Source organism: Piliocolobus tephrosceles, chromosome 18 (assembly GCF_002776525.5).
Source record: "Piliocolobus tephrosceles isolate RC106 chromosome 18, ASM277652v3, whole genome shotgun sequence".
In the NCBI taxonomy this organism is placed as follows: Eukaryota; Metazoa; Chordata; class Mammalia; order Primates; family Cercopithecidae; genus Piliocolobus; species Piliocolobus tephrosceles.
Genome location: NC_045451.1, coordinates 72022478 through 72046570, shown reverse-complemented (window position 1 = coordinate 72046570; position 24093 = coordinate 72022478). Strand labels below are relative to the sequence as shown.

General features: G+C 38.3%; 1 protein-coding gene across 2 annotated transcripts in view; it reads right to left on the bottom strand.

Annotated features, from left to right (window-relative positions):
- PIEZO2 (piezo type mechanosensitive ion channel component 2) overlaps positions 1–24093 on the bottom strand; it is a 460236-nt gene that overhangs the window by 287741 nt on the left and 148402 nt on the right. For both annotated transcript variants that reach the window (XM_023228479.2, XM_026456028.1), the window contains exon 3: positions 13294–13419. In XM_023228479.2, coding sequence (XP_023084247.1) covers positions 13294–13419 — 126 coding nt within the window. The remainder of the gene's footprint in view (positions 1–13293; positions 13420–24093) is intronic.

Genomic DNA, 24093 nt, shown 5'->3' with positions numbered 1-24093 from the left:
TATATTTGCAGAGAGTAATATCAGCAAATATTCTACAGAAATAAACACAAACAGTAAACACATGGAAAAATATTTATCTTCACTATTTTATTTTTTTCTTGAGACAGAGCCTCACTCTGTCTCCCAGGCTGGAGTGCAGTGGTGCAATCTCGGCTCACTGCAAGCTCCACCTGTTGGTTCACGCCATTCTCCTGCCTCGGCCTCCCAAGTAGCTGGGACTATAGGCGCCCACCACCATGCCCGGCTAATGTTTTGTGTTTTTAGTAGAGATGGGGTTTCACCGTGTTAGCCAGGATGGTCTTGATCTCCTGATCTCATGATTCACCCTCCTCGGCCTTCCAAAGTGCTGGGATTACAGGCGTGAGCCACTGCGCCCGGCCTATCTTCACTATTTTGAAAGAAGCATTGGGTAATTTAAAATCTACTAAATTAGCAAAAGCTTTACTGAAATGCTAATGAGACTTCAGTGAAAACGGTATACTTTTTTTCTCCTTTGTTAAGGTGAAATTCACATATCAAACAATTAACCATTTGAAGGTAAGCAATTCAGTGCTATTCACCCAAATTGATGGCAGTACTTGTTCACCAGGTTATGCAGCTACCACCCTACTAGTTCCAAAACACCATCATCGCTCCAGAGAAACACTCCAACCCATTAAGTAATCATGCCACATTCTACCCTACCCAGAGCCCTTGGGGATACCAATCTGCGCTGTCCTTATGGATGTGCCTATTCTGGATACTTCATCTAAATGGAGTCATACAGTCTGTGAACTTTGTGTCGGGCTCCCTCACTTAGCATAATGTTCCAAGGTTCTTCTACGTTACAGCATTTGCCAATACTTTAGTTTTATGGCTGAATAATATTCATACATATATATATATATATAATTTCATTCATCCTTTGATGGATATTTGGATTATTTCTACCTTTTGGCTAACATGAATAGTGCTGCTCTGAACATTTGTGAGCAGGTATCTGTGTGAATACCTGTTTGCAATTCTTCTGTGTGTATACCGAGGAGTGAAATTGTTAGATCATGTGGCAGTTCTATGTTTACTTTTTTGAGGAACCACTAAACTGCTTTCCACTGTGGGTGTACGATTTTCATTTCCACCAGCAGAGAGCTCCAGTTTCTCCACATTCGTGTCAACACATGTTATTGTCACGCTTTATTTTTTTGTCATTTGTTTTTTATTAGAGCCATCTTATTGAGTGTAACACTGTATCTCATTGCAGTTTGGATTTGTACGTCCATAATGACTAATGATGTAGGGCATTTTTAATGTGTTTCTTGCTCATTTGTACACTGGAGTAAGGCTATCAGTAAGGATTTCTCAGGCTCAAAGGGTTCAAAGGCTTGAAATACTATGGTGCTCTTAAAAAACATCTATCTATCTATCTTGGCTAGTGGTATTCTAAGAACTACAAGCTTGTTGATGAACAATATGGTACAGTCTAGAAAGAATGAAAATAACGTCCAAATTCTTTGACCTTATAAATCCACTGTTACAAACTTATCCTAAGGAAATAAACAATAGATTTGTATGTGAAAATGCTCATAATATTGAATGACAAAAATCAAAACCACCCAAGGAAAGATTTGTAACATTTTAATCTATCCACATGAGGAAAGACTATGGCAGCAATGAAGCATTTATAAAGACTATGTAGAAATGTAGAAACATGACACGGAGCAGTTAAGTGTTCTATTTTTCACCCAGATTTGATGACAATCATCAAACACAGATGTAGGGAAATACAAGGTTCAAGAGGGGAAAGATACTTGACATTTTTATCAAAGAATTTTAAAGCTAAAACAATGTCTAGTACAGATTCCCATAAATGTTTGCTCTGAATGGATAAAGAAATGGATGCAATAACCAATACAGAATGTCAATAATAATGTTACATAAAATGTGAAAATATATACGCAAAAATGAAAGTATCCAACCAGGTCCCTCATTGACACCTGGAGTTCAATCCAAACTCTTCTCCATCAACCCGGAATTCATCAGCTCCATTGCAGGAAGGTATAGTCCTTCACCAGCTCCTCAAGTCAGAAATCTGGGCCTCATTTTAGGTCTTTCCTCCTTCCTAATAGCCCCCTCCTAAGCCATTCATTCTCCAAACTCTTGACTCTTCCTTAATCTCTCCACCATCTTCAGCTCTCTGCTACATCATGGCCGCCCTAGCTAAAGCTGTCATTCCTTCTGGATGGATTAGTGCCACAGCCTGCACAATGGTTTCCTGCTGCCAGTCTTCTCCACTGTCAATCCTTCTTCCACACAGATGGCCAGGGTGCATTGTTTCATAACACAAATCTTTCCATTTATCTCTCCTTTATAAAAGTTGTTAAATTATTTCTATTGCCCATACGATAAACCCACATTTCTTGTTATAGTTTCCATTAGGAGCCCTCAATATTGAGTGCAGATTGAATCACTGGAGTAGCTTTTTTTAAAAATTTTTTAAATTATTTTTTATTTTTATAGTTTTTTGGGGAAGCAGATGCTGTTTGGTTACATGAATAAGTTCTTTAGTGGTGACTTTTGAGACTCTGGTTCACCCATCACCCGAGCAGTGTACACTGTACCCAATATGTTGTCTTTTATCCCTCACCCACCTCCTCCTCTTTCCCCCAAGTCCCCAAAGTCCACTGTATCATTCTAATACCTTTGTGTGCTCATAGCTTAGCTCCCACTTATGAGTGAGAACATACAATGTTTGGTTTCCCATTTCTGAGTTACTTCATTTAGAAAAACAGTCTCCAATTCTATCCAGGTTGCTGCAAATGCCATTAGTTTGTTCTTTTTATGGCTGAGTAGTATTCCATGGTATATGTATATATACCACATTTTCTCTGGGTTTTTTTTTTTTTTTTTTGAGATTGAGTTTCACTCTGTCACCCAAGCTCAAACTGCAGTGGTGCAATCTTGGCTCACTGCAACCTCCACCTCCCAGGTTCAAGCGATTCACCTCCCTCAGCCTCCTGAGTAGCTGGGATTACAGGCGCATGCCACGATGCCCAGCTAATTTTTTGTATTCTTAGTAGAGACGGGATTTCACCGTGTTAGCCAGGTTGGTCTCAATCTCCTGACCTCGTGATCCGCCTGCCTTGGCCTCCCAAAGTGCTGGGATTACAGGCATGAGCCACTACGCCCAGCCTATATATCACATTTCCTTTATCCACTTATTGATTGATGGGCATTTGGGCTGGTTCCATGTTTTTGCAATTGCAAATTGTGCTCCTATAAACAGGTGTGTGCAAGTATTTTTTTCATATAGACTTCTTTTCCTCTAGGTAGGCACCAAGGAGTGGGCTTGCTGGATCCAATGGTAGTTCTACTTTTAGTTCTTTAAGGAATCTCCACACTGTTTTCCACAGTGGTTGTACTAGTTTACATTCCCATCAACAGTATGAAAGTGTTTCCTTTTTACCACATCCATGCCAACATCTTTTTTTTATTATTATGGCCATTGTTGTAGGAATGAAGTGGTATCGCGTTGAGGTTTTGATTTGCATTTCACTGATAATTAGCCATGTTGAGCATTTTTTCACGTGTTTCTTGGCCACTTGTGTACCTTCTTTTGAGAATTGTCTATTCATGTCCTTAGCCCATTTTTTAAATGAGATTCTTTGTTTCCTTACTGATGTGTTTGAGTTCCTTGTAGATTCTGGACGTTAATCTTTTATCAGGTGTGTAGATGGTGTAGATTTTCTCCCACTCTGTGGGTTGTCTGTTTACTCTGCTGATTATTATTATATTTTGCTGTACAGAAGCTTTTTAGTTTCATTAAGTCCCATCTATTTAGCTTCGTTTTTGTTGCATTTGCTTTCGGGTTCTTGGTCATGAAGTCTTTGCCAATGGTTAGAAGGGGTTTTCCAATGTTATCTTCTAGAATTTGTATGGCTTCAGGTGTTAGATTCTAAGTCTCTGATCCATTTTGAATTGGTTTTTGTATAAAGTAAGAGATGAGAATCCAGTTTCATTCTTCTACATGTGGCTTGCCAATTATCCCAGCACCATTTGTCAAATAGGGTGTCCTTTCCTCACTTTATGTTCTTGTTTACTTTATCAAAGATCAGTTAGCTGTTAAGTATTTGGCTTTATTTCTGGGTTCTCTATTCTATTCCATTAGTCTATGTGTCTATTTTTATACCAGTACCATGCTGTTTTGGTGACTATGGTCTTACAGTATAGTTTGAGGTCAGGTAATGTGATGCCTCCAGACTGTTCTTTTTGGTTAGTCTTGCTTTGTGGCTATGTGGACACTTTTTTAGTTCCATATGAATTTTAGGAATGTTTGCTAGTTGCGTGAAGAATGATGGTGGTATGTTGATGGGAAGTGCTGGACTTCAGCAATCAAATCTTACTCTGCGGTATTACTTCCTAACAATAGTTTGGGGTTCTTCCAGAGTTATGTCCACTAAAAAAAACAAGAGATTATATACTAAATAAAAGTGCAAGGTACAGAAAAAATATTTAAAACAATAATTATCAATACTGTGATACACATTTGCAAAGAAAATACTTTTTTCAAAAAATAAATGGTAAATTAATAGGCAAAACGGTTATTTATAATGTATTATAATACTTTTATATTAATGTTTGATACTATATTAATGTTTTTATAGGCCCATATTCTGCAACATGAATCACCATGAAATGTTTAAATGTCTCTCAAGTGAATGTAAGGCATAAATTATATTAGCAACTGCTTTGCCAAGCTTCTAGATGCCTAAAACATATTCTCAATACTCAAAATCAAGAAGAATTGTCTAAATCCAAACTCCTGATTATAAGAAATAAATGGTTTTTATTTATAAATCCACCTACCTAAAACCTAAAATAAACATCAATTTTGTAAGTCTGAAAAAGAACTGTGCTTATGTCATACAATTAATATTTTCTAGAATGTCATTACTATGCTTAGCCCAATTCTGCTGCTTCCAAATGCCCTTGAAATGTCCTTCCATATATTCCATCAATTTTGAAACCTACAGTTATAGCTTTACATATTCGTCTATAATTTTGAGGTTCAGTTTACTTCTATACCACACAGATTTGCTTAGTGCTTTTATTGTAAATAATTTACACTAGAAATGCTGCATCATAGAGCTGAGGTTAGAGAAACTGTTATTTAAGCAAACCAAATCAATCCCAAATCATTTTAAACTTCCTGCTCTGTGATTTGTCTTACAGCAAGGACTGGTCGGCGCGGTGGGGAGCAGATGGCGCGTGAGGTTCATGACTCCACTGTTACTCATTTGGGAGCTCTTCTCCCCTCGTTTCTTACTGAGGCCTCCTTGTTAGAGCAATAGTCCCACACCGCCTTTTCCTCTCTTTCCTTCCTTGCCACTTCTAACTCTAGCTTTCTCATTTATGGTTTTCTGTCTTAATTTTCCCAAATCCAAATGGAAATCCATTTTTTTTTGCAAAGGAAATAAATACCAAGTAACTTTATTCGATAAATAATTTCTAAAGAGAAATAAAACATGTCATTCTAATATTTCTCCATGAATTAAGAAGATGAGAAACGGGAACAACTATCTCAGCAGGATTTGGGGTGTGCACCTGTAGGAGAGGAGTGAGGGGACAGAGCTCCTGGCCAAGAGAGGGCATGGTGCACTTAGCTGCTCTCCTCAATTGTCTCCTCACAGGTCCAACAGGTGAGGACACCCCCGAGAATCAGTCACAAAACAAAGCAAGAGAGTCATCAAACTTTGTCTTTGCCACACTTTTATTTCCCTTTTTTTTTGGCTGCTATTAATTCATTTATTCATTCTTGCTGTTGGGCAGTATGCTATACATCAGCCACTGTAGTCGGTGCTCAGGTTACAACAACAAATGAAACATGAGAGGTTCTACCCTTAATGTGATCACATTCTAATGGGAGAACATATAAAATCAGTGATTTTCACTCAACATGAAAAGTTTAATGACTGATACTCTGGGTATTCGGGAGTCCAAAGACATCTGACCCCATCTACCTGGGGGCATTAACTCGGGTTATCTGGAGGAAGTGGCCAGTATTGAAGAATGGACCTGGCAGAGGACTGGCAGTGTGTATAAGGACATTCTCCCAGGGCAATAACATGGGCAAAGGGATGGCCAGGCTATAGAAAGCTTATTGGAATTGGCAATGGGAGGGAGGAGATGACAACCATGGGGTAGGGACAAGTACAGAAGTACAGCTTCCCTATAGCTCTTCTGCCCGTGTAGACGAGCTCATTGCCCTGCATGCACACGGCTGCATAGGGTCCCGGCACCCTCCATGGGCGACCCTGGATGCCATCACTACATTTCTTCCGTTTTTTGACAACTTAACTCTTCCATTTTTGCTACGTCTCTTTATCTGCAAATGAGTAAAATATCAAGGACCTAGCAGGACTATAATGCAGAATCAAGACATTATCAATATGCCTGGAACATAGTGGGAAATTATACATGGAAGATGTTATCATTACTGATTTACAGCAAAACTTAGAACCAAAAAGATGTTACAAACACACACACACACACACACACAGAGAGCTGGGTGTGAGATGCAGTGGGTCAGGAGAAAGAGGAAGGAAAGGAAGGCTTGTTAGAGTGCTTGATCTGTGCCAGGAACTCTAGAAAGTTTGCCGTTAGGGGAAGAGATAAAGGTGATAGAAGGTAGGGAAGGAGGCTCTGTGTATGGGCAGAATCAAAATCCCAAATCAAAGGTGGGAGCATATCTGCTTTTACAGAAATATAAATAGGATTTCACAAGAAACAGATCTGATGTTTCAGGTCAGAAAAGTTCTACATTAATCCACAATACGGCAATTTCCACTGATGGGAAGGACAGCAACTAGAACAAGGAAAGTCACTGCCCCTTGATGTTTGGCATTAATCAGGCCCTGGCAACTCCCCATGACCAGTCACTGACTCTATCTCACCAGTCAGCCATGCAACATTGACCAACAAGCTTGGCAAATAGCAGAGGATGAGGGACTCCAGAGGCATATGGAAAAACTGATGTGGCATCAAAGCCATCTTCAAAATTTTCAAAGGCTGCTGTGTAGGGAATGGATTAGACTACCTATGTGTAATTCTGGGAACAGTCTCAGGATCTAGAATCTCAGGGCCACACACACTTCAGGGAAGTAAATTTCTGAACACAAAGAGTCATCCAGTACATTCTGGTTGATTTACTGTTTTATTTATATCTTTAGGAAAAACATGTCCAGTTTCCTCAGGCTTACAGATTAAAACCATCTTAGAGCAGGAGACTTGGTTATTAACAAGTTGACACAAGGCTATGACAGGATCCACTTGGAGGAGGTGGTAGGGGACGGTGGGCTCAAGGAGGCTGGGAAAACACATCCCCGACGATGAATGCACACCCAGCTCCTCAGCCATGCAGTCCCAACTGTCCCCGTGACTCACTCCCAGGGGTGAATATATTCCTAAAGGCCAATATCATTTACCAAGTCAAGCATATACAGTCACTTCCGGCCATTCGTACTTTAACCAGAGTTAGTATATTAGATTAACTGTCCTCTCACCCAGCACAGCCTCCAAAATTTATGTATCCTAATCATATCTATTCCTCAAAATCTAATTAACCAAAGTCCAATTCTGCATAAAATTTCCCCCAGCACATGTATGAGAGTGCAGGGTGTACTGGAAAGAGTACAGACTGTGTAGTCCAGGAGACCTGAATTTAATTCCGGCTCTGTTACTCACTAATGAGCAGCCTAAGGCGAGGCACTTTTTGCCTCTGGGACTCACTTCTCTACCAATAATACGAGAGTGAAAGCCAACACTTTTAAGAGATATCCTAAGAATTAGATAATAACAGCAGCTGGGTGTGGTGGCTCACACCTGTGATCCCAGCACTTTGGGAGGCCGAGGTGGGCAGATCACTTGAGGTCAAGAGTTTGAGATCAGCCTGGCCAATATGGTGAAACCCAGTTTCTACTAAAAATACACCCAGCCTGGGTGACAGAGCAAGACTCCATCTCCAAAAAAAAAAAAAAAAAAAAGATATAATAACAGTAGAGTGTTCGTTTATTTTACACGAAAATGTTAGTTAATTTTCCTCTTAACTCTTCCATCATGTTCCTCTTTCTTCTAAAGTTCTACAATGTAGAAAAGGTAATAAATAGTGAAAAATATATTTATTATCTATTCCTCTGAGCTGGAGGTCATGGGAGTAGATGACAAGCTTTCAGGTAGATGCGGGAATGAGAAGAAAGCCATAAAATATTCAGAAGGCCAGGCCAGGCCCAAGGCTGCAGCTGTGGGGCAGGTGGAGTGAGACACTGCAGTTGGGAGGTTGCTGAGAAGGTGAAAAATTCTGGAAGGAAAACTCAGGGTCACTAAAGACACACATCACTGATGCTACCTTCCACCCAGTGCCATTTAGCCCTTTTATTTGGGATTCTAACCACATGGAGTAGAGTAGGTTCAAACTCTAGTATGACGGGGCATTAGCAAGAAACTGAAAAAGACTATCATAGAGAATGATTTGGTACCATGAAGGTTTTGTAATTTCCAAATTTCATCCATGTGACTTTGCATAATTTAGAGACAGGATTTGGTTTGGAGTTGTCTCTATTACCTTGTAGCAGTGTGTGACCTTGGGCAAGAATTAGAACTTCTCTAACAACAGCAACAAGAACAACAGCTTGTACTATTTGACCACTTACAATCGGTCAAGCACAGTCCCAAGGGCATGGCCTATATTAACTCGAACCTCACAACAACCTATGAGATGATGGCTGTTATCTTCATTTGACAGTTGAGGAAACTGAGGCACAGAGATCCACAACTAGCTCACAGTCACCCAAGAGCCTAAATTTTCTCGTATATTAAACAGCATAAAAATAATCATGAAAAATATTTATCATGATAAAATGAGGTATTCTATTAGAAAACTGCTGCATAAAGTGAGCTTCCCTATCTAACTATTACTAAAGGTGAATCAAAATATCGACATGACATTGGCCTAAGGGTTGTTCATATGGATAGGTGTCATGCGGTACCACCACTCAGCTCGCCTTCGTGCCTGTGTCTAGCTTTTGGCAGTAAAAACAATGTGTGTTCATTATTCCAAGAGCATTGACTCCATCATTGGGCTACAAAAGTTCTCTTTCAGCAATGCTTCCATCCAGAGTCTACGGATCATAAATGTCTCTTTGCCCGCTGTGCGGAGCAGCAGGCTCCATCTAGGTCGGCATGTGTCTCTGTGAGTCAATGCCTCAGTTACCAAGGGTGGAAGGAAATAGTACTTAAGGCAAAGGTCTCCTATACGTGATCAGAAGGTACATATATGATCCACATGCTTTTCAGAGGAATGAGACAATAGCATCCTAATCTTTCCATGCACAGGTGGCCAGAAGTAAAGTTATAGCTTGGACCAGTTTTTTAAATTGTTGTATCGAGCGGCAACATCTGCTTTCGGGAAGCTGGCCCGAGGAGAGAAGAGGGCTGTGTGTGGTGCCTGAACGAGTTGGGGAATGGAACGAGCAGGGGACGGGGCAAGGTGAGGAACCCAAGCCGCCTCACTGATGATCTATCAGAAGAAAGCAGGCAGCAAAGAGTGGTTTCAAAACAGGACTCGGAAACATACACGGTGTGAGTTTGCTTTTATGTATTTTGTCTCCCATTTCATACTTATTAGCTCTTTCTCTACAGTACTGTCTCAAATATGAAAAATTAACATCTAGAATTTCATTAGTATGAGGATGGATCCACCAGGTGATTCTGCACACCTAGGGTCCATCTCCAATTAGCACAGCTAACGAAGCATGGGGTGAAATTTACAGCTTTGTATGCCAAAGGATGAGTCAGCACTTGTACTGGCAAGCAGAGTGCACACAGCAGCAGCTCACTCTGTAATCCTCCCCACAGTCGTCGGGATGGGAGGATAAACTGCCAGGCTGGGTCTGTCCCTCAGTCTCCTTGTCGTAAGGCTGATGCTTGATACCTTGATTCTTGGCACTGGCAGCCTTGTGTGTTTCAAGGATAGAAGTACGTCAGGAAAAAACAATATTGAGGCCCATCCTAATTTCTTGCTTGGTGGGCTTCTGGACCAAGTTTCATGGGCTTGTAGAATGAGAAAATATGAAACTCCAGCTGCCCCTCCTCCCACAGGGGGAAAGGGCAATGCAACTGAGGGGCTGACCTTTGGAGGAAGCTGAATCCAACGAGGAATGTTGCCATTGAAGGAAGCAAAGAAAATATTCAGTTAATTATAAGGACAAATATCTAAGCAAAGGAAAATCATGGACTAAGTACCAGAAACACTAATGTTAGCCCTTTGAAAATAGACTTATCCAAAGTCCTAGGAACCACAGTGGAGGAAACAATCTTACACACACGATGAATGCAGAGTTCCATACAGATGGAGGAAGAGTGGAAAGCCAGACAGATCCGTGCTCAGACTCCAGCTGAGACATGCAATGGCTTCGTGCAACTCATTTGCTCCCCAGAGCCTGTTTCTTCATTGCAATTCCTACCTCAGCACTCTCTGCAGGTTGGGCACTGCGTTTATACAGAAAAAGGGCACCCTCTTGGAGAAACGAGACTACACAAAGGCATAGCCCTTCATAGGCAAGGCTTGGCCAGGAGACCAGCCTCTTGATGTAAATCAGAGGATTTCGCTGCTTCCCGCTGGATGGAGCCTGACGAAGGAATCTCCTACTCAGCAACTCCTCAGGCTGGGGGTCCTGCACACAGAGCACAGGGGTCCAGCTGCACAGCCCTGTCCACCCTGAGGACTGGTTTAGAGAATGAATAGGACAATGCATGGAGAGAGACAGTGCTTTGCTTAAAGAATAGGAAAGCCCTCCTGGAACAAGAAAGGAATGAGTCATTAATTGAAAAAGGAATAGAATAATCCCTGGGGTCTTATGGTTCATAGATGCTCTATAAACAGGAGATATTATCATCACAAATTTTCCCTATATAGTTTTGGACTCAAAAGTTTCTTTCAATCAAAGGCATGCTTTAAGCACAGCACAAGAATCCAGACCGGCCTTCAAATTTCACTAACATCGCCACACATCTAACACGGACTCAAACAAACTACGTCTATGTAATCTGTAATGACATAATTGAAACCGGGTGTACATTTATTTAAGTAGCATAGTTTTAGTGGAATGAAAATATTTTACTAAGCGGCACAACATATGTTTGAGCAAAATTTACAGAGGTCTCCCCTGCCCCCATGGACTCCTCACTTACCTATAAGAACACTGTTTTGGAAATGCGGGGAAAAAAAGGCATTAAGTTTCAGTTCTGCACAATGGCACCTTTAACAGACCTGCCAACTAGTCAAAATCTAAATAGGGTGGTTTGAAAACATCTTTATTACTGCCAGTTAATATTCACAGGACTCTGGAGGAACGAGAACTTTCAATGACTCAATATTTATAAATGCTACTGTTGTCCCACCAAAACTTATGTCAGACTCCTAAGAGATGCTGGGACCGTTTGCAATCATGAGGGTGAGGGTATGCGTTTTCAATGGGGTAAAGAAGTTGTTAGGAAAACAAAATCAAACACTTACAAATGAGCGCTTGGTGGTCTTGAATTTGAATACTACTTGAATATGATTGGGTAACCTGACTTGTCTGGGTTTTAATTTTAATTTACCAATGTCTTGAACATACAGAAAACATTCAAAATGTACAACACTGATGACCAATACAGCTTTTGTCTTTTTAGTTGAATTTTTGCTATGTTATCTGTGCAGATGCCAAAAAAGGATAAACTTCAAATGTGGGATATCAGAATGACTGAGTTTATATTTACATCTCTGACAGTATAATCATAACTCCAAATGCTTGAGAAACGATAACATCAGTGAAGTGAAGTCGACTCTAAATTAAAAGTCAGTGTTTCCATTACCAATCCTAACACTATTTTCAGTTTATATAACTTGATCATTAAAAAGTGCTCTGGGCTGAAAACCTGGTCTGTGTCAATCTTGGACTAAACTAGTTTGCAAAGCTCTGAAGTTTGTTTGTTATTCTCTTTTATCCTTTTTCAAGAATGTATTAATTTTAAATGCTACACATAAAACTAAACCAAAAAAATCTACAACACCTGATGAGCCAACACAATTACAGGCATCACTAGTTTTTCAGAAGAAATTTATGATTTCTATAAACCTACCTTCAAGGTTCCTATGGCTGGAAGTAAAAAACTCAAGCTTTTCTTTTTTCACTCAATCTTTCACATATCCCTTCTCTATTGGTTACTTCATCAAAAATACCAGAACTTGAAACTGGAACTATATAACCTTTTGTAGAAATAAACTTCAAATTTGAATTTAACTTTATGGAAATAAAGTTTACTACTATGACTTCTATTAAATTGACTCGTTGTAGCAGAGTAGAACTTTCATCTGGGGATAGCAAAAAAAAAAAAAAAATGAAAAGGAAGATGTGATGTTAGATGCTGACATGTTCAAACTATATTGCAGTATAGGATGATTGCAGAGGGCATGTGTGCATGAATAAAACATGTCTTTGACAGAGACCTGGAAATATCATGGTATCACAGAGCCCATATATTTAGGAGCGAGGTTAGGAGAGGCAGACCTAGTTTTTTGGTTGGGCAAGGAAGGCCTGGAAAGAGGCAGGTCAAGAGGCCAGCTGTGACTACACTTGAGACGGCTACCTCCCTTCACCACTGGGGAATACAGACCTCCTCATGGTATTAGTAGAGGTCCCATCTGAAGTGTCCAGGTATTGTGAATTTTTGCCTGGGAAGAAGGAGCCAAAGCAAGAATGTGTGTGTGTGTGTGTGTGTGTGTGTGTGTGTGTGTGTGTGCATGTTTGTGTGTAAGCTTGCCTGTCTATCTACACTCTGTGGAGAACATACAGTAACTAGAGTTATAAATGCAGAGAAAAGAATGTTGTTTTAGCATTTCATATTTTTATTTTGACATTTGTAGAATTACAGAAAATCATCAATTCAAAATAGAAACACTTAAGACTGTGAGTCAGAAGAGATCATAAATTTCACTTCCACCCTCCAGCCACCTTCCTATATTACTCAGCAACCTAAATTTTTTTGCAGACATGAGTAAGTTTTATATATATATATATTTAAACTCAAAATTTAAAAATCTGATAAGTTGTGATGCATCCTATAACGAAATATTTCTTTATATATATTTACACTGCATTGCCAAGACCCACTATTTCCACGAATGTTACAATTATTGCATAGATTTCTATGTGTGTGATGACACACGCTTTATTACGCACGTATATAACACATAAAAGAAAACACCGTAATACTCACAGTTGTAGCCAGGTGCAATACGATGTTGAGCTTCAAGGCTCGCCAATGTGATGTGGAAGATAACATGCAGCAACAGGAAGGAAAGACTGATGAAGCACAGAGACTTTAATAACCGTCCCGTATGTCCTAAGGGATAAAAAGCACAGAGAGTGTGAGAGAGCTTAAAGGAAACACACTGGTGCTCTCCTGTGCATGTTTCTGTATAACCTATTAGGTAGACCAACTCAAATGTATATAGAGTGTAATAATTACCATCTTAATTATTAGTGTACAGCTAAATGGTATCTTACTCCCTTTGTAATATCATATATATGGGTTTATATTTATTAAAATTTCACTGTAAAAAAGATAATTTCCTATCTATCATCTGACACATTACAGTGGAATTACAAAAAGGTCCTGGCCCCAAAAATTTTATAAGGAAGTGCTGCCAACTTTGAAAGGACAGATAACTCCTGCCTTAGAAAAGTAATTCTAGGAAGTAGAAAAGGAAGAAAAGTTATCTAAAACATTTTATGAAGTTACAGTAACTTTAATTTCAAAATCAAACAAGGCTAGAAAATTATAAGCCCATGTTATTCATAACAGAGATATGAATTATTTTTGTAAAATGTGTCAACCAACTGAAATTGCATAGAAAAAATATAATACATAGGCTAAGGTTTATTGCAGAAAAACCCCAAAAGTGTAGTTAACATTAACAAATCAATAAGTCTAATTCACACACTAGTGGGTTGCTATCATGGTTTTCTCAATAGGTACCAAAGAAATGTTTCATAAAGTTCAAAACCGAGTTATAATAAAAATAGGAATAGAAGGAAACATTCTTAAAGGATTTATAACGAAACAAACATCCTGTTTATCGTGGAATTTTAGACATAGTCCCACCAGTATCAGAGAATGATCAAGGCCACTTGATATGAATGCCATTAATTAACATATCACTGGATATACTGGTCAATGCCATAAGATAAGAAATACAATGAAGAGTGTTAACTAGAATTATTTCCAGATAATATGATCAAATGGAATTATTTTCAGATAATATATCATCATCAACAGAGAATGCCAAACTAAATCCATGACCAACTATTAGAATATAAAAATTTAGGACATGATTCATATACAAAATCATCTTACAAAAATGAATATACCTCTTCCTTAACAATAATCAAAAAGAAATAAGATGCAATTTTATTAGCAAAAACATTGTAAAAGTTTTATCAATGTGTCAATTTGGCTAGGCTGTAAGTCACAGTTATTTAATCAAATACAAATCTAGGCACTGCTGTGAGTTTACAGATGTCATGAAAGTCCATAATCAAAGAGGTTAACTAAGGGATACTAACCTCCATAACCTGGGAAGGCATGATTCAATCCACTGGAAGGCCTGAAAACTAGTCGGAGGTGTGTGTGTGTGTGTGTGTGTGAGTGAGACAGAAGAAACTGTCAACTTGTGGAGAGTAACTTTACCTTGTGCCCATGATGTTCTCTTCCTGACAGCCTGCACTACTGACTGTGAACTTCCTTAGCCAGCTTATATATCAATTGTGTAAGCCAATTCCTTGTAATAAATCACAGGGAAACATAAATCATATATATGTGTATATATGTATATATTATATATTAATAAAACACCTGTGGACACTGCTACACTTGTTGGACCTTGACTGATCTTTTTTTTTAAAGTGTTATGTCATAGTTTCACTGACAGTTTTTTGGTTCTTTTATAGTGACATATAAAATAATGGCATCTTATGTAACACATAATAGATATGAAATCTATAAAATATTAGCAAAATAGATCCATTAATATATGAAAAAGATAATATATTGTATCTAAGTTGGGTTTAATCCCAAAAATGCGAGATTGTTTTAACTTAAGAAATGAATTAATGTGGGCCAGGCGCGGTGGCTCAAGCCTGTAATCCCAGCACTTTGGGAGGCCGAGACGGGCGGATCATGAGGTCAGGAGATCGAGACCATCCTGGCTAACACGGTGAAACCCCGTCTCTACTAAAAAATACAAAAAACTAGCCGGGCGTGGTGGCGGGCGCCTGTAGTCCCAGCTACTCGGGAGGCTGAGCCAGGAGAATGGCGTGAACCCGGGAGGCGGAGCTTGCAGTGAGCTGAGATCCGGCCACTGCACTCCAGCCTGGGCGACAGAGCGAGACTCCGTCTAAAAAAAAAAAAAAAAGAAAAAAAGAAATTAATTAATGCAATTCACCATAGTAGCAGATTAAAATAGAAGTAGCATTTGATCTTCTACCTAAGTGAAGAAAAAGGCTCTGAAGAAAATTCAACATCCAGGCATGATAATACTCATGGCTGACTAGGAGTATAACCTAGTGTGCTGGTGAATACTGAGTGTCAACTTGATTGGATTGAAGGACCCAAAGTATTGTTCCTGGGTGTGTCTGTGAGAGCGTTGCCAAAGGAGATTAACATTTGAGTCAGTGGACTGGGAGGGGCAGACCCGCCCTCAAATCTGGTGGGTACCATTTAACCAGCTGCCAACGCGGCTAGGATAAAAGCAGGCAGAGGAACGTGGAAGGACTAGACTGGCTAAGACTTCTGGCCTCCATCTTTATCCCATGCTGGATGCTTCTGGCCCTCAAACATCAGTCTCCAAGTTCTGCAGCTTTTGGACTTTCGGATCCATACCAGTGGTTGGCCAGGGGCAGTTGGGCCTTCAGCCATTGACTCAAGGCTTCACTGTGAGCTTCCCTACTTTTGAGGGTTTGAGACTTGAACTTCCTTACTCCAAGCCTACAATCCAAATACCTCCCATCAGGCCCCACCTCTAGCATTGGGGAGCAAATTTCAACATGAGATCTGATGAGATGTCAAACATCCAAACTGCATCAGCAGGCATATTTGTCTTGTTCTTGATTTCAAAGAGAAAGCTTTCAAGAGTTCTATTATGCAAAATTTTACAGCAGTTTTCTGCTTATTTGTTTGAAAATACCCATTACTAGGTGTATTAGGGCTCTCTAGAGGGACAGGACTAATAAGATAGATGTATATATCAAAGAGAGTCTATTAAGGAGTATTGACTCACACAGTCACAATGTGATAAAAGTATTTAAGAATTGACCTAAAAAAGAATGCTTAAGAAAGACCTTTATTGACAAAATTGTAAAAAAAAAAGAGTAAAACAAATAATAGGTATAAATAAGTGAAGAGATCTGTTACATTCATGAATGAGATGACTCAATGTGATAAAAACGTCAATTTCCTCCAAATTTAGTCTAAAAATTCAGTATGGTTTAAAATAAAATGCCAGTAGATACTTTTACACCTTCGACAAGTATATTTCAAAATATATAAGAAAAGAATGCTTTGAAGATTTCAACAAACATTTTAAAAACACACTTGGAAAAATAAGACTGAATTGCCATGTCAATTTTGAAATTTTGAAGAAGATCAAAAGTGGGTGAGGTTGGTGTATCATAGCAAATATTAAACTGTGCTATAAAACCATATGTCTGTTTATTTATTTATTTTTTGGAGACAGAGTCTCACTCTGTCACCCAGGCTGGAGTGAGGTGGCGTGACGTTGGCTCACTGCAACTTCCACCTCCCAGGTTCAAGCGATTCTTGTGCCTCAGCCTTCCGAGTAGCTAGGATTAGAGGCGTGCACCACCAAACCTGATTAATTTTTCTATTTTTAGTAGAGATGGGGTTTTGCCATGTTGGCCAGTCTGGTCTCGAACTCCTGACCTCAAGTGATCCGCCTGCCTCAGCCTTCCAAAGTGCTGGGATTACAGGCATGAGCCACCGTGCCTGGCCAAAACCATAAGTTTAAACAAACAGAAACTTAGATTCCTTAGAAAGAGGAAAAGAAGTCAATTGGAATACCATATATTGCTCAGAAACATACCAGTTTATTTATATTAACTTGATAAATGTCAAAGTCAGCTCTACAAATGGAGAGGAAAAAGGACAGAAATGGTATCAGAAAGATGGCAGAATAGGAGGTTTTGGCTCTCATTTTCACAGAAACACCAATACTGGCAACCACCCATGGACAGGAATATTTTTGTGGGATTCCAGCCCTACTGTGGAACAAAAAACCCAAGAGTAAAAATATCAAACAGGATAAGTAGTTTCACTGTACCCATGTCACCCCTCCCGGAAGGTGGCACAACTTGGTATCAACAGAGGCCTGAGTGACCCGCAATCTCCACTACTAGGGAAAGTGAGTGATGTGTGTGCCTAAGTTTTGCAGTTCTGTGAAATGCTACCTAGCTGGGAGGTCCATTCTGTCTCACTTCACCCAGAGCACTGAAGGAATAAGCCTAGCAGCAGGGAGAAGAGAGTGCACAACAACTGTTGTTTCTACTAATCAGCTCACAGACTCCACAAAGAGATCCACCACCACTGCACCCCATAGGATGACTTGCCTGAGGACCCCCACAACCAACTGATGAACTTCCCCAGCACCCTGTGCCACCCTCTCCCATGGAAAGTACCCTGTACATCCCTGTGCATGGCCTGCACTAGCTCCTTCAGATATCACATGGATCTCAACATGTACAAATATTAGCATCTGGCTTGACTCTACTGGGGAGGGAGAAGGTGTACAACATTAAGTACTTCAATGCCTTAGGGAATATAAATTGAATGCTGTCAGTACCAGGCCTGGTTTTGTTGGCTAGAGAGAAGGCACACAATCCTAAGATTTCTTTCTTAATAAGGAATAAGAAGAATGGAGCAGGTGCATCCATAGAAAAGTTCTGAGAGACTCCCAGAATCTCTAACCAGGTTCACTGGTGAAGATCCTTCTGGCCCAAAGTCAGTCAGTAAATACTGGAGAAGGTGACTACTTCTTCAAATTTTAAAACATCTTTTTAAAAATTCAAGAAAATGAAGAATCACAGAAAATTCAAAAATTCAAGAACATGAAGATTCAAGAAAATATGACATCACCGAAGGAACAAAATACAGCTCTAGTGGCTGACCCCAAAGAAATTAAGATTTACAAATTAGCTGACAAAGAATTCAAAATAGCCATCTTAAAGCTCAGTGAGCTACAAGGGAATACAGATAAACTACCAAATTAAATTGTTAAAAATATATTAACAAAATGAGACATTCAACCATAAGAAACCAAAACGAAGAACCAAACAAAACTTAGGGAGCTAAAGAATACAATAACTTAACTGAAAAATTTAATGGAGAGTTTCAACAGCAGACTTGATCAAGCAGAATAACATCAATGAACTCAAAGATAGATTATTTGAAATTATCCAGTAGAGGAACAACTACACAAAAAATAATAAAAAACAGTTTTTAAAAGCCTATGGGACGTATGGGACACTACCAAGTGAACCCATATAAACATTGGTGTTCAAGAAAAAGTAGAGAGAAATAAAGGGGAAGAAAGCTTACTTAATGATATAATGACAGGAAGCTTTCCAACCCTGTAGAGTGAAACAAACATACAGATCCAGGAAGCCCAAAGGATTCTAAAGAGGTTGAGTAAAAAGAGGTCTTCATAGAAAAGCATTATGACCAAATTGTCAAAAGTCTAAAAAAAAGAATTTTGAAAGCAGCAAGAGAAAAGTAACTTGCTACATACAATGCACCTTCAAAAGTCTATCAGTAGATTTCTCATCAGAACTCTTACAGACCAGGAGAGAGTGGGATAATATATTCAAAGTGCCAAAGGAAAAATGTGCTAACCAAGAATACTATACCTGTCAAAGCTGTTCTCCAGAAATGAAGAACAAATACTTTCTCAGAAAGGTAGAAGCTGGGGGAACTTAAAACCACTAGAACCACCTTGTAAGAAACGCAAAAGGAAGTTCTTCAAAATGAAATTGAAAGACACTAATCAGCAACCCGAAAACATATGAAGGTACAAAACTCACTGGTAGAGATAAGTTAATTTTCAAATTTAGAATACTGTAATGGTGATATGTAAATCATATTGAATTCTAATATAAAAGTTAAAATACAAAAGTATTAAAAATAATTATAGTTAAAATAATTTGCTAATAGATAGAAAAGATGTAAATTGTGACTCTAATAAGAAAAAGTGCATGGGAGTGAACAAGTAATTTTTGCATGTGATTGAAATTAAGTTGTTATTAACTTAAAACAGATTTGTTATATGTGATCCAATATTCCCAATACCATTTATTGAAGAGACGTCCCTTTCCCCATTGTGTATTCTTGGAGCCCTTGTCAAAAATTAGCTGCCCATACATATATGGGTTAATTTCTCAGGCCTCTATTCTATTCCATTGTTCTATTTGTCTGTTTTTTATGCCAATAGCATGATGTTTTAATTCCTATAGCTTCATAATACAATTTGAAATCAGGAGGTGTGATGCTTCCAGCTTTGTTCTTCCTGAAAAAGAATGTTTTAGCTATTTGGGGTCTTTTACGGTTTGTTTTATATAAGACTCATGATAATTACAAAAGACAAACCTGTAGTAGATACGCAAAAGATATAAAGGAATCAAAGCACACCACTACAAAAATCATCAAATCACAAAATAAGACAGGAAGAGAGAAAGAAGGGAGCAAAGAAATTACGGAACAGTCAGTAAATAAATAACAAAATGTCAATAATAGGTCCTTACCTATCAATATTTACTTTAAATGTAAATGGATTAACTTTTCCCATTAAAATATATAGGGTAGCCAAATGGATAAAAAATAATCTGGCTCTACACTGCACACAAGGAACACACTTTATGGACACACATAGGCTGAAAATAGGATGGCAAAAGATATTTTTGCAATGAAAAGACAACAGGGTTGGGTATTCTCATATCAGACAAAATACACTTTAAGTCAAAAACTCATACAAAAGAAAACTTAGGAATACATAGCTTCACTGTTGAACTCTACCAAATATTTAAAGACGGACTAACAGCAATCCTTTTCAAACTCCTCCAAAAAATTAAAGAGGAGGAAACACATCTAAACTCATTCTATGAGGCCAGCATTGCCTTGATATCAATGACAGAAAAGAATTCTACTAGAAAAGAAAATTACAGGCCAATATCCCCGATGAATATAGAGGTAACAGTCCTCAACAATATACTAGCAAGTTGAATTCAATGGCACACTAAAAGGATTATATACCATAATCAAGTGGAATTTATCTCTGGATTGTAAGGATGATTCAACATACACAAATCTATACATGTTATATACCACATTAACAGAATGAGTGATAAAAATCTCAATAGATGCAAAGAAAAGCATTTAGCAAAATTCAACATCTTTTCATAATGAAAACTTTCAACATATTAGATATAGAAGGAATGTACCTTAACACAATGAAAACTATATATTATAATACCACAGTTAACATGATACTCAAAGGTGAAAAGCTGAAAATTTTTCCTCTAACATCAGGAATAGTAGCACACTCTTGCTACTTCTATATGACATAGTATGGGAAGTACTAACCAGAACAGTTATGGAAGAGAAAGAAATAAAAGACATCTAAATTGACAAGGCAGATATTAAATTGTTTCTGTTTTTAGATAATATAATATGTTTTGAAAAACCTAAAAATCTACCAAAAAACTATTAAAACTAATAAACTCAGTAAAACAGCAGTTAATGAAATCAACAGATAAAAATCAGTTGTGTTTCTATACACTGACAGTAAGTTTTTCAGAAAATAAATAAATAAAACGACTTACAATAGCATCAAAAAGAACAAATACTTAGGTGTAAATTTACCAAGGAGGTGAAAGATCTGTACATTGATTAGTATAAAACATTGTTGAAAGAAATTAAAACAAATACAAATAAATGGAAAATATATCCCATGTTCATGGACTGGAATAATTAATGTATTTAGGATGCCCATACTGCCAAAAGGGATCTACAGATTCAATGCAGTATCTATCAACATTCCAATGACATTTTTCACAGAAATAGAAAAAATAATCTTAACATATGTATGGAACCACAGAAGACCCCCAAATAGGTACAGCAATCTCGAGGAAGAAGAACATAGCTGGAAGCATCACACTTTCTGATTTCAAATTATACTACAAAGCTATAGTAATTAAAACAGGATGATACTTACATAAAAACGGACACACAGAAAAACGGAATAGAGACCTGAGAAGTTAACCTACAAATGTATGGTCATCTAATTTTTGACAAGGGCTTTAAGAATACCCAATGGGGAAAGGATAGTCTCTTCATTAAATAGTATTGGGAAAATTGGATTACCATGTACAAAAGAATAAAATTGGGCCCTTGTCTTACACCATATACAAAAATCAACTCAAAATGTATTAAAAATATGAAATTACAAAACACCCAGGAGAAAACATAGGGAAAAGATTCCTTGACATTGGTTTTGGCAATGACTTTTTGGTTATAACACCAAAAGCACAGGCAACAAAAGCAAAAATAAGTGTAATTACATGAAATTTAACAACTTCTGCACAGGAAAAGAAACAATCTCTAAAATGAAAAAGTAATATATGGAATCGGAGACAATATTTGTAAACCATATATCTGTGAAGAGGTTAATATACAAAATATATAAGGAACAACTGAATAATGAAAAAAACAAATAACCACATTAACAAATAGGCAAAGGACCTGAATAGATATTTCTCCAAAGAATACATACAAAGAACTAGCAGATATACAAAGAACTGATTGACATCACTAATTATGAAAGAAATGCAAATCAAAACCACAAGTGAGATACCACCTCTGCTGTGGTCTGAATGTGACCCCCAAAATTCATATGTTGAAACTTAATTACTCATGTGATAGTATTAAGAGGTGGAACCTTCAGGATGTGATCAAGATATGAGGGTTGAGCTCTCATGTATAAGATTAGGGTCTCTCTATAAGTGTTGAGAAAATGTATTCATTCCCATTCAGCCACTTTGCCATATGAGGACACAGCGTCCATCCCCTCTGGAGGATGAAGCAACACAATGCCATCTTGGAAGCAGAGAGACCAGGCTCTCACCACACACCAAAGCTGGAGGCATGTTGATTTTGGACTTCCCACCTTCTAGAACTACGAGTAATAAATTTCTATTCTTTATAAATTACCCAGTCTGTGGTATTTCATTATAGCAGCACAAACGGATTAAGAAAGCCTCATACCTGTTAAGATGACTATTTTTGAAAAACAAAAGATAACAAGTGTTGGGGAGGGGGACATGGAGAAAAGAGAACTCTTATATACTGCTGGTGAAAATGTAACTTGGTAGATCCATTATGAAAAATAGTATGGAGGTTCTTAAAAATAGAACTGCTAAATAATCCCACTTCTGGGTATATATCCAAAATAACTGAAATCAGGATCTCAAAAACCTATCTGCACACCCATGTTTACTACAGCATTACACAAAACCACCAAGATATGGAAACATTCTAAATGTCCACCGAAGGGAGACTGGATAAGGAAATTGTGATATATACATACATAGAATATTATTTATCCTTAACAAAGAAGCAAATCGTGCCATTTGCAACAATATGACTAGACCTGGAGGGCATTAAGTTAAGTGAAATGAGCCAGATACAAACAAATACTACATGATCTCACGTATATGTGGAATCTAAAATAGCCTAACTTGTAGAAGCAGAGAGGAGAATGGTGGTTATAAGGGGCTGAGGGTGGAGAGCAGGGAAATGGGAGGCGATTGTTAAAAGGTACAAAGTTTCAGTTATGCAAGATAAAGAAGCTCTGAAGATCTACTATACAGCACAGTGCTTATAGATAATAATACTGTATTGTACACTTAAAATTGCTACACAGAAAGATCTTATGTTAAGAGATCTTACAAACAACAAAAAACACTAATAATAAAGGAAGAGAGAGGAGACTTTGGAGGGTGGCAGATATGTTTATGGCTTTGATGGTGGCAATGATTTTATGGGTGTCTACTTATCAAAACTCACTGAAATGTATATATTAAATATGTACAGATTTTTCTATGAGAATCATACCTCAATAAATCAGTTTTAAAAAGAAAAAATAGGCTATCTAGAAGATAAACTAGATCAATACATATAGAAAAAAAATACTGGATCCCTGCCACGAAAGTGGTCTCCAGATAAAGAAAGGTCTAAGTCTGAACGATTAAATTCTAGAGTTAACAGATGAAAATATGAAATAATAACTCTGTGACACTGGAGTGAGGATGGCGTTCTAAAGCAACACCCAAAAACACAAGCTCTAAGGCAAAACAAAAAACAAAAAAAAGAGGGATGGATTTGACTGCACGAAAACTGGAGATTCAACAAATGCCAACATAAATAATATTTACAGACAGATGAATAATTGGGGCATCTAAAATGTATATGAAATTAATGTTTAGAATAGATGGCCGGGCGCGGTGGCTCAAGCCTGTAATCCCAGCACTTTGGGAGGCCGAGACGGGCGGATCACGAGGTCAGGAGATGGAGACCATCCTGGCTAACACGGTGAAACCCCGTCTCTACTAAAAATACAAAAAACTAGCCGGGCGCGGTGGCGGGCGCCTGTAGTCCCAGCTACTCGGGAGGCTGAGACAGGAGAATGGCGGGAACCCGGGAGGCGGAGCTTGCAGTGAGCTGAGATCCGGCCACTGCACTCCAGCCTGGGCGGCAGAGCACCACTCCGTCACAAAAAAACAAAAAAAAAAAGAATAGATAAGGAACTTCTGTGTGTCAACAAGAAGACAGGTCAACCCACAGAAATACGTGTAAAACATCTAAGTCAGCAGCTTACAAAGGAAAATCTGAGGGGGAAATATGGTTATACAGGGAAGCTAAAGCTACCGTAGAAAAGTTATAACTAAATCAGAA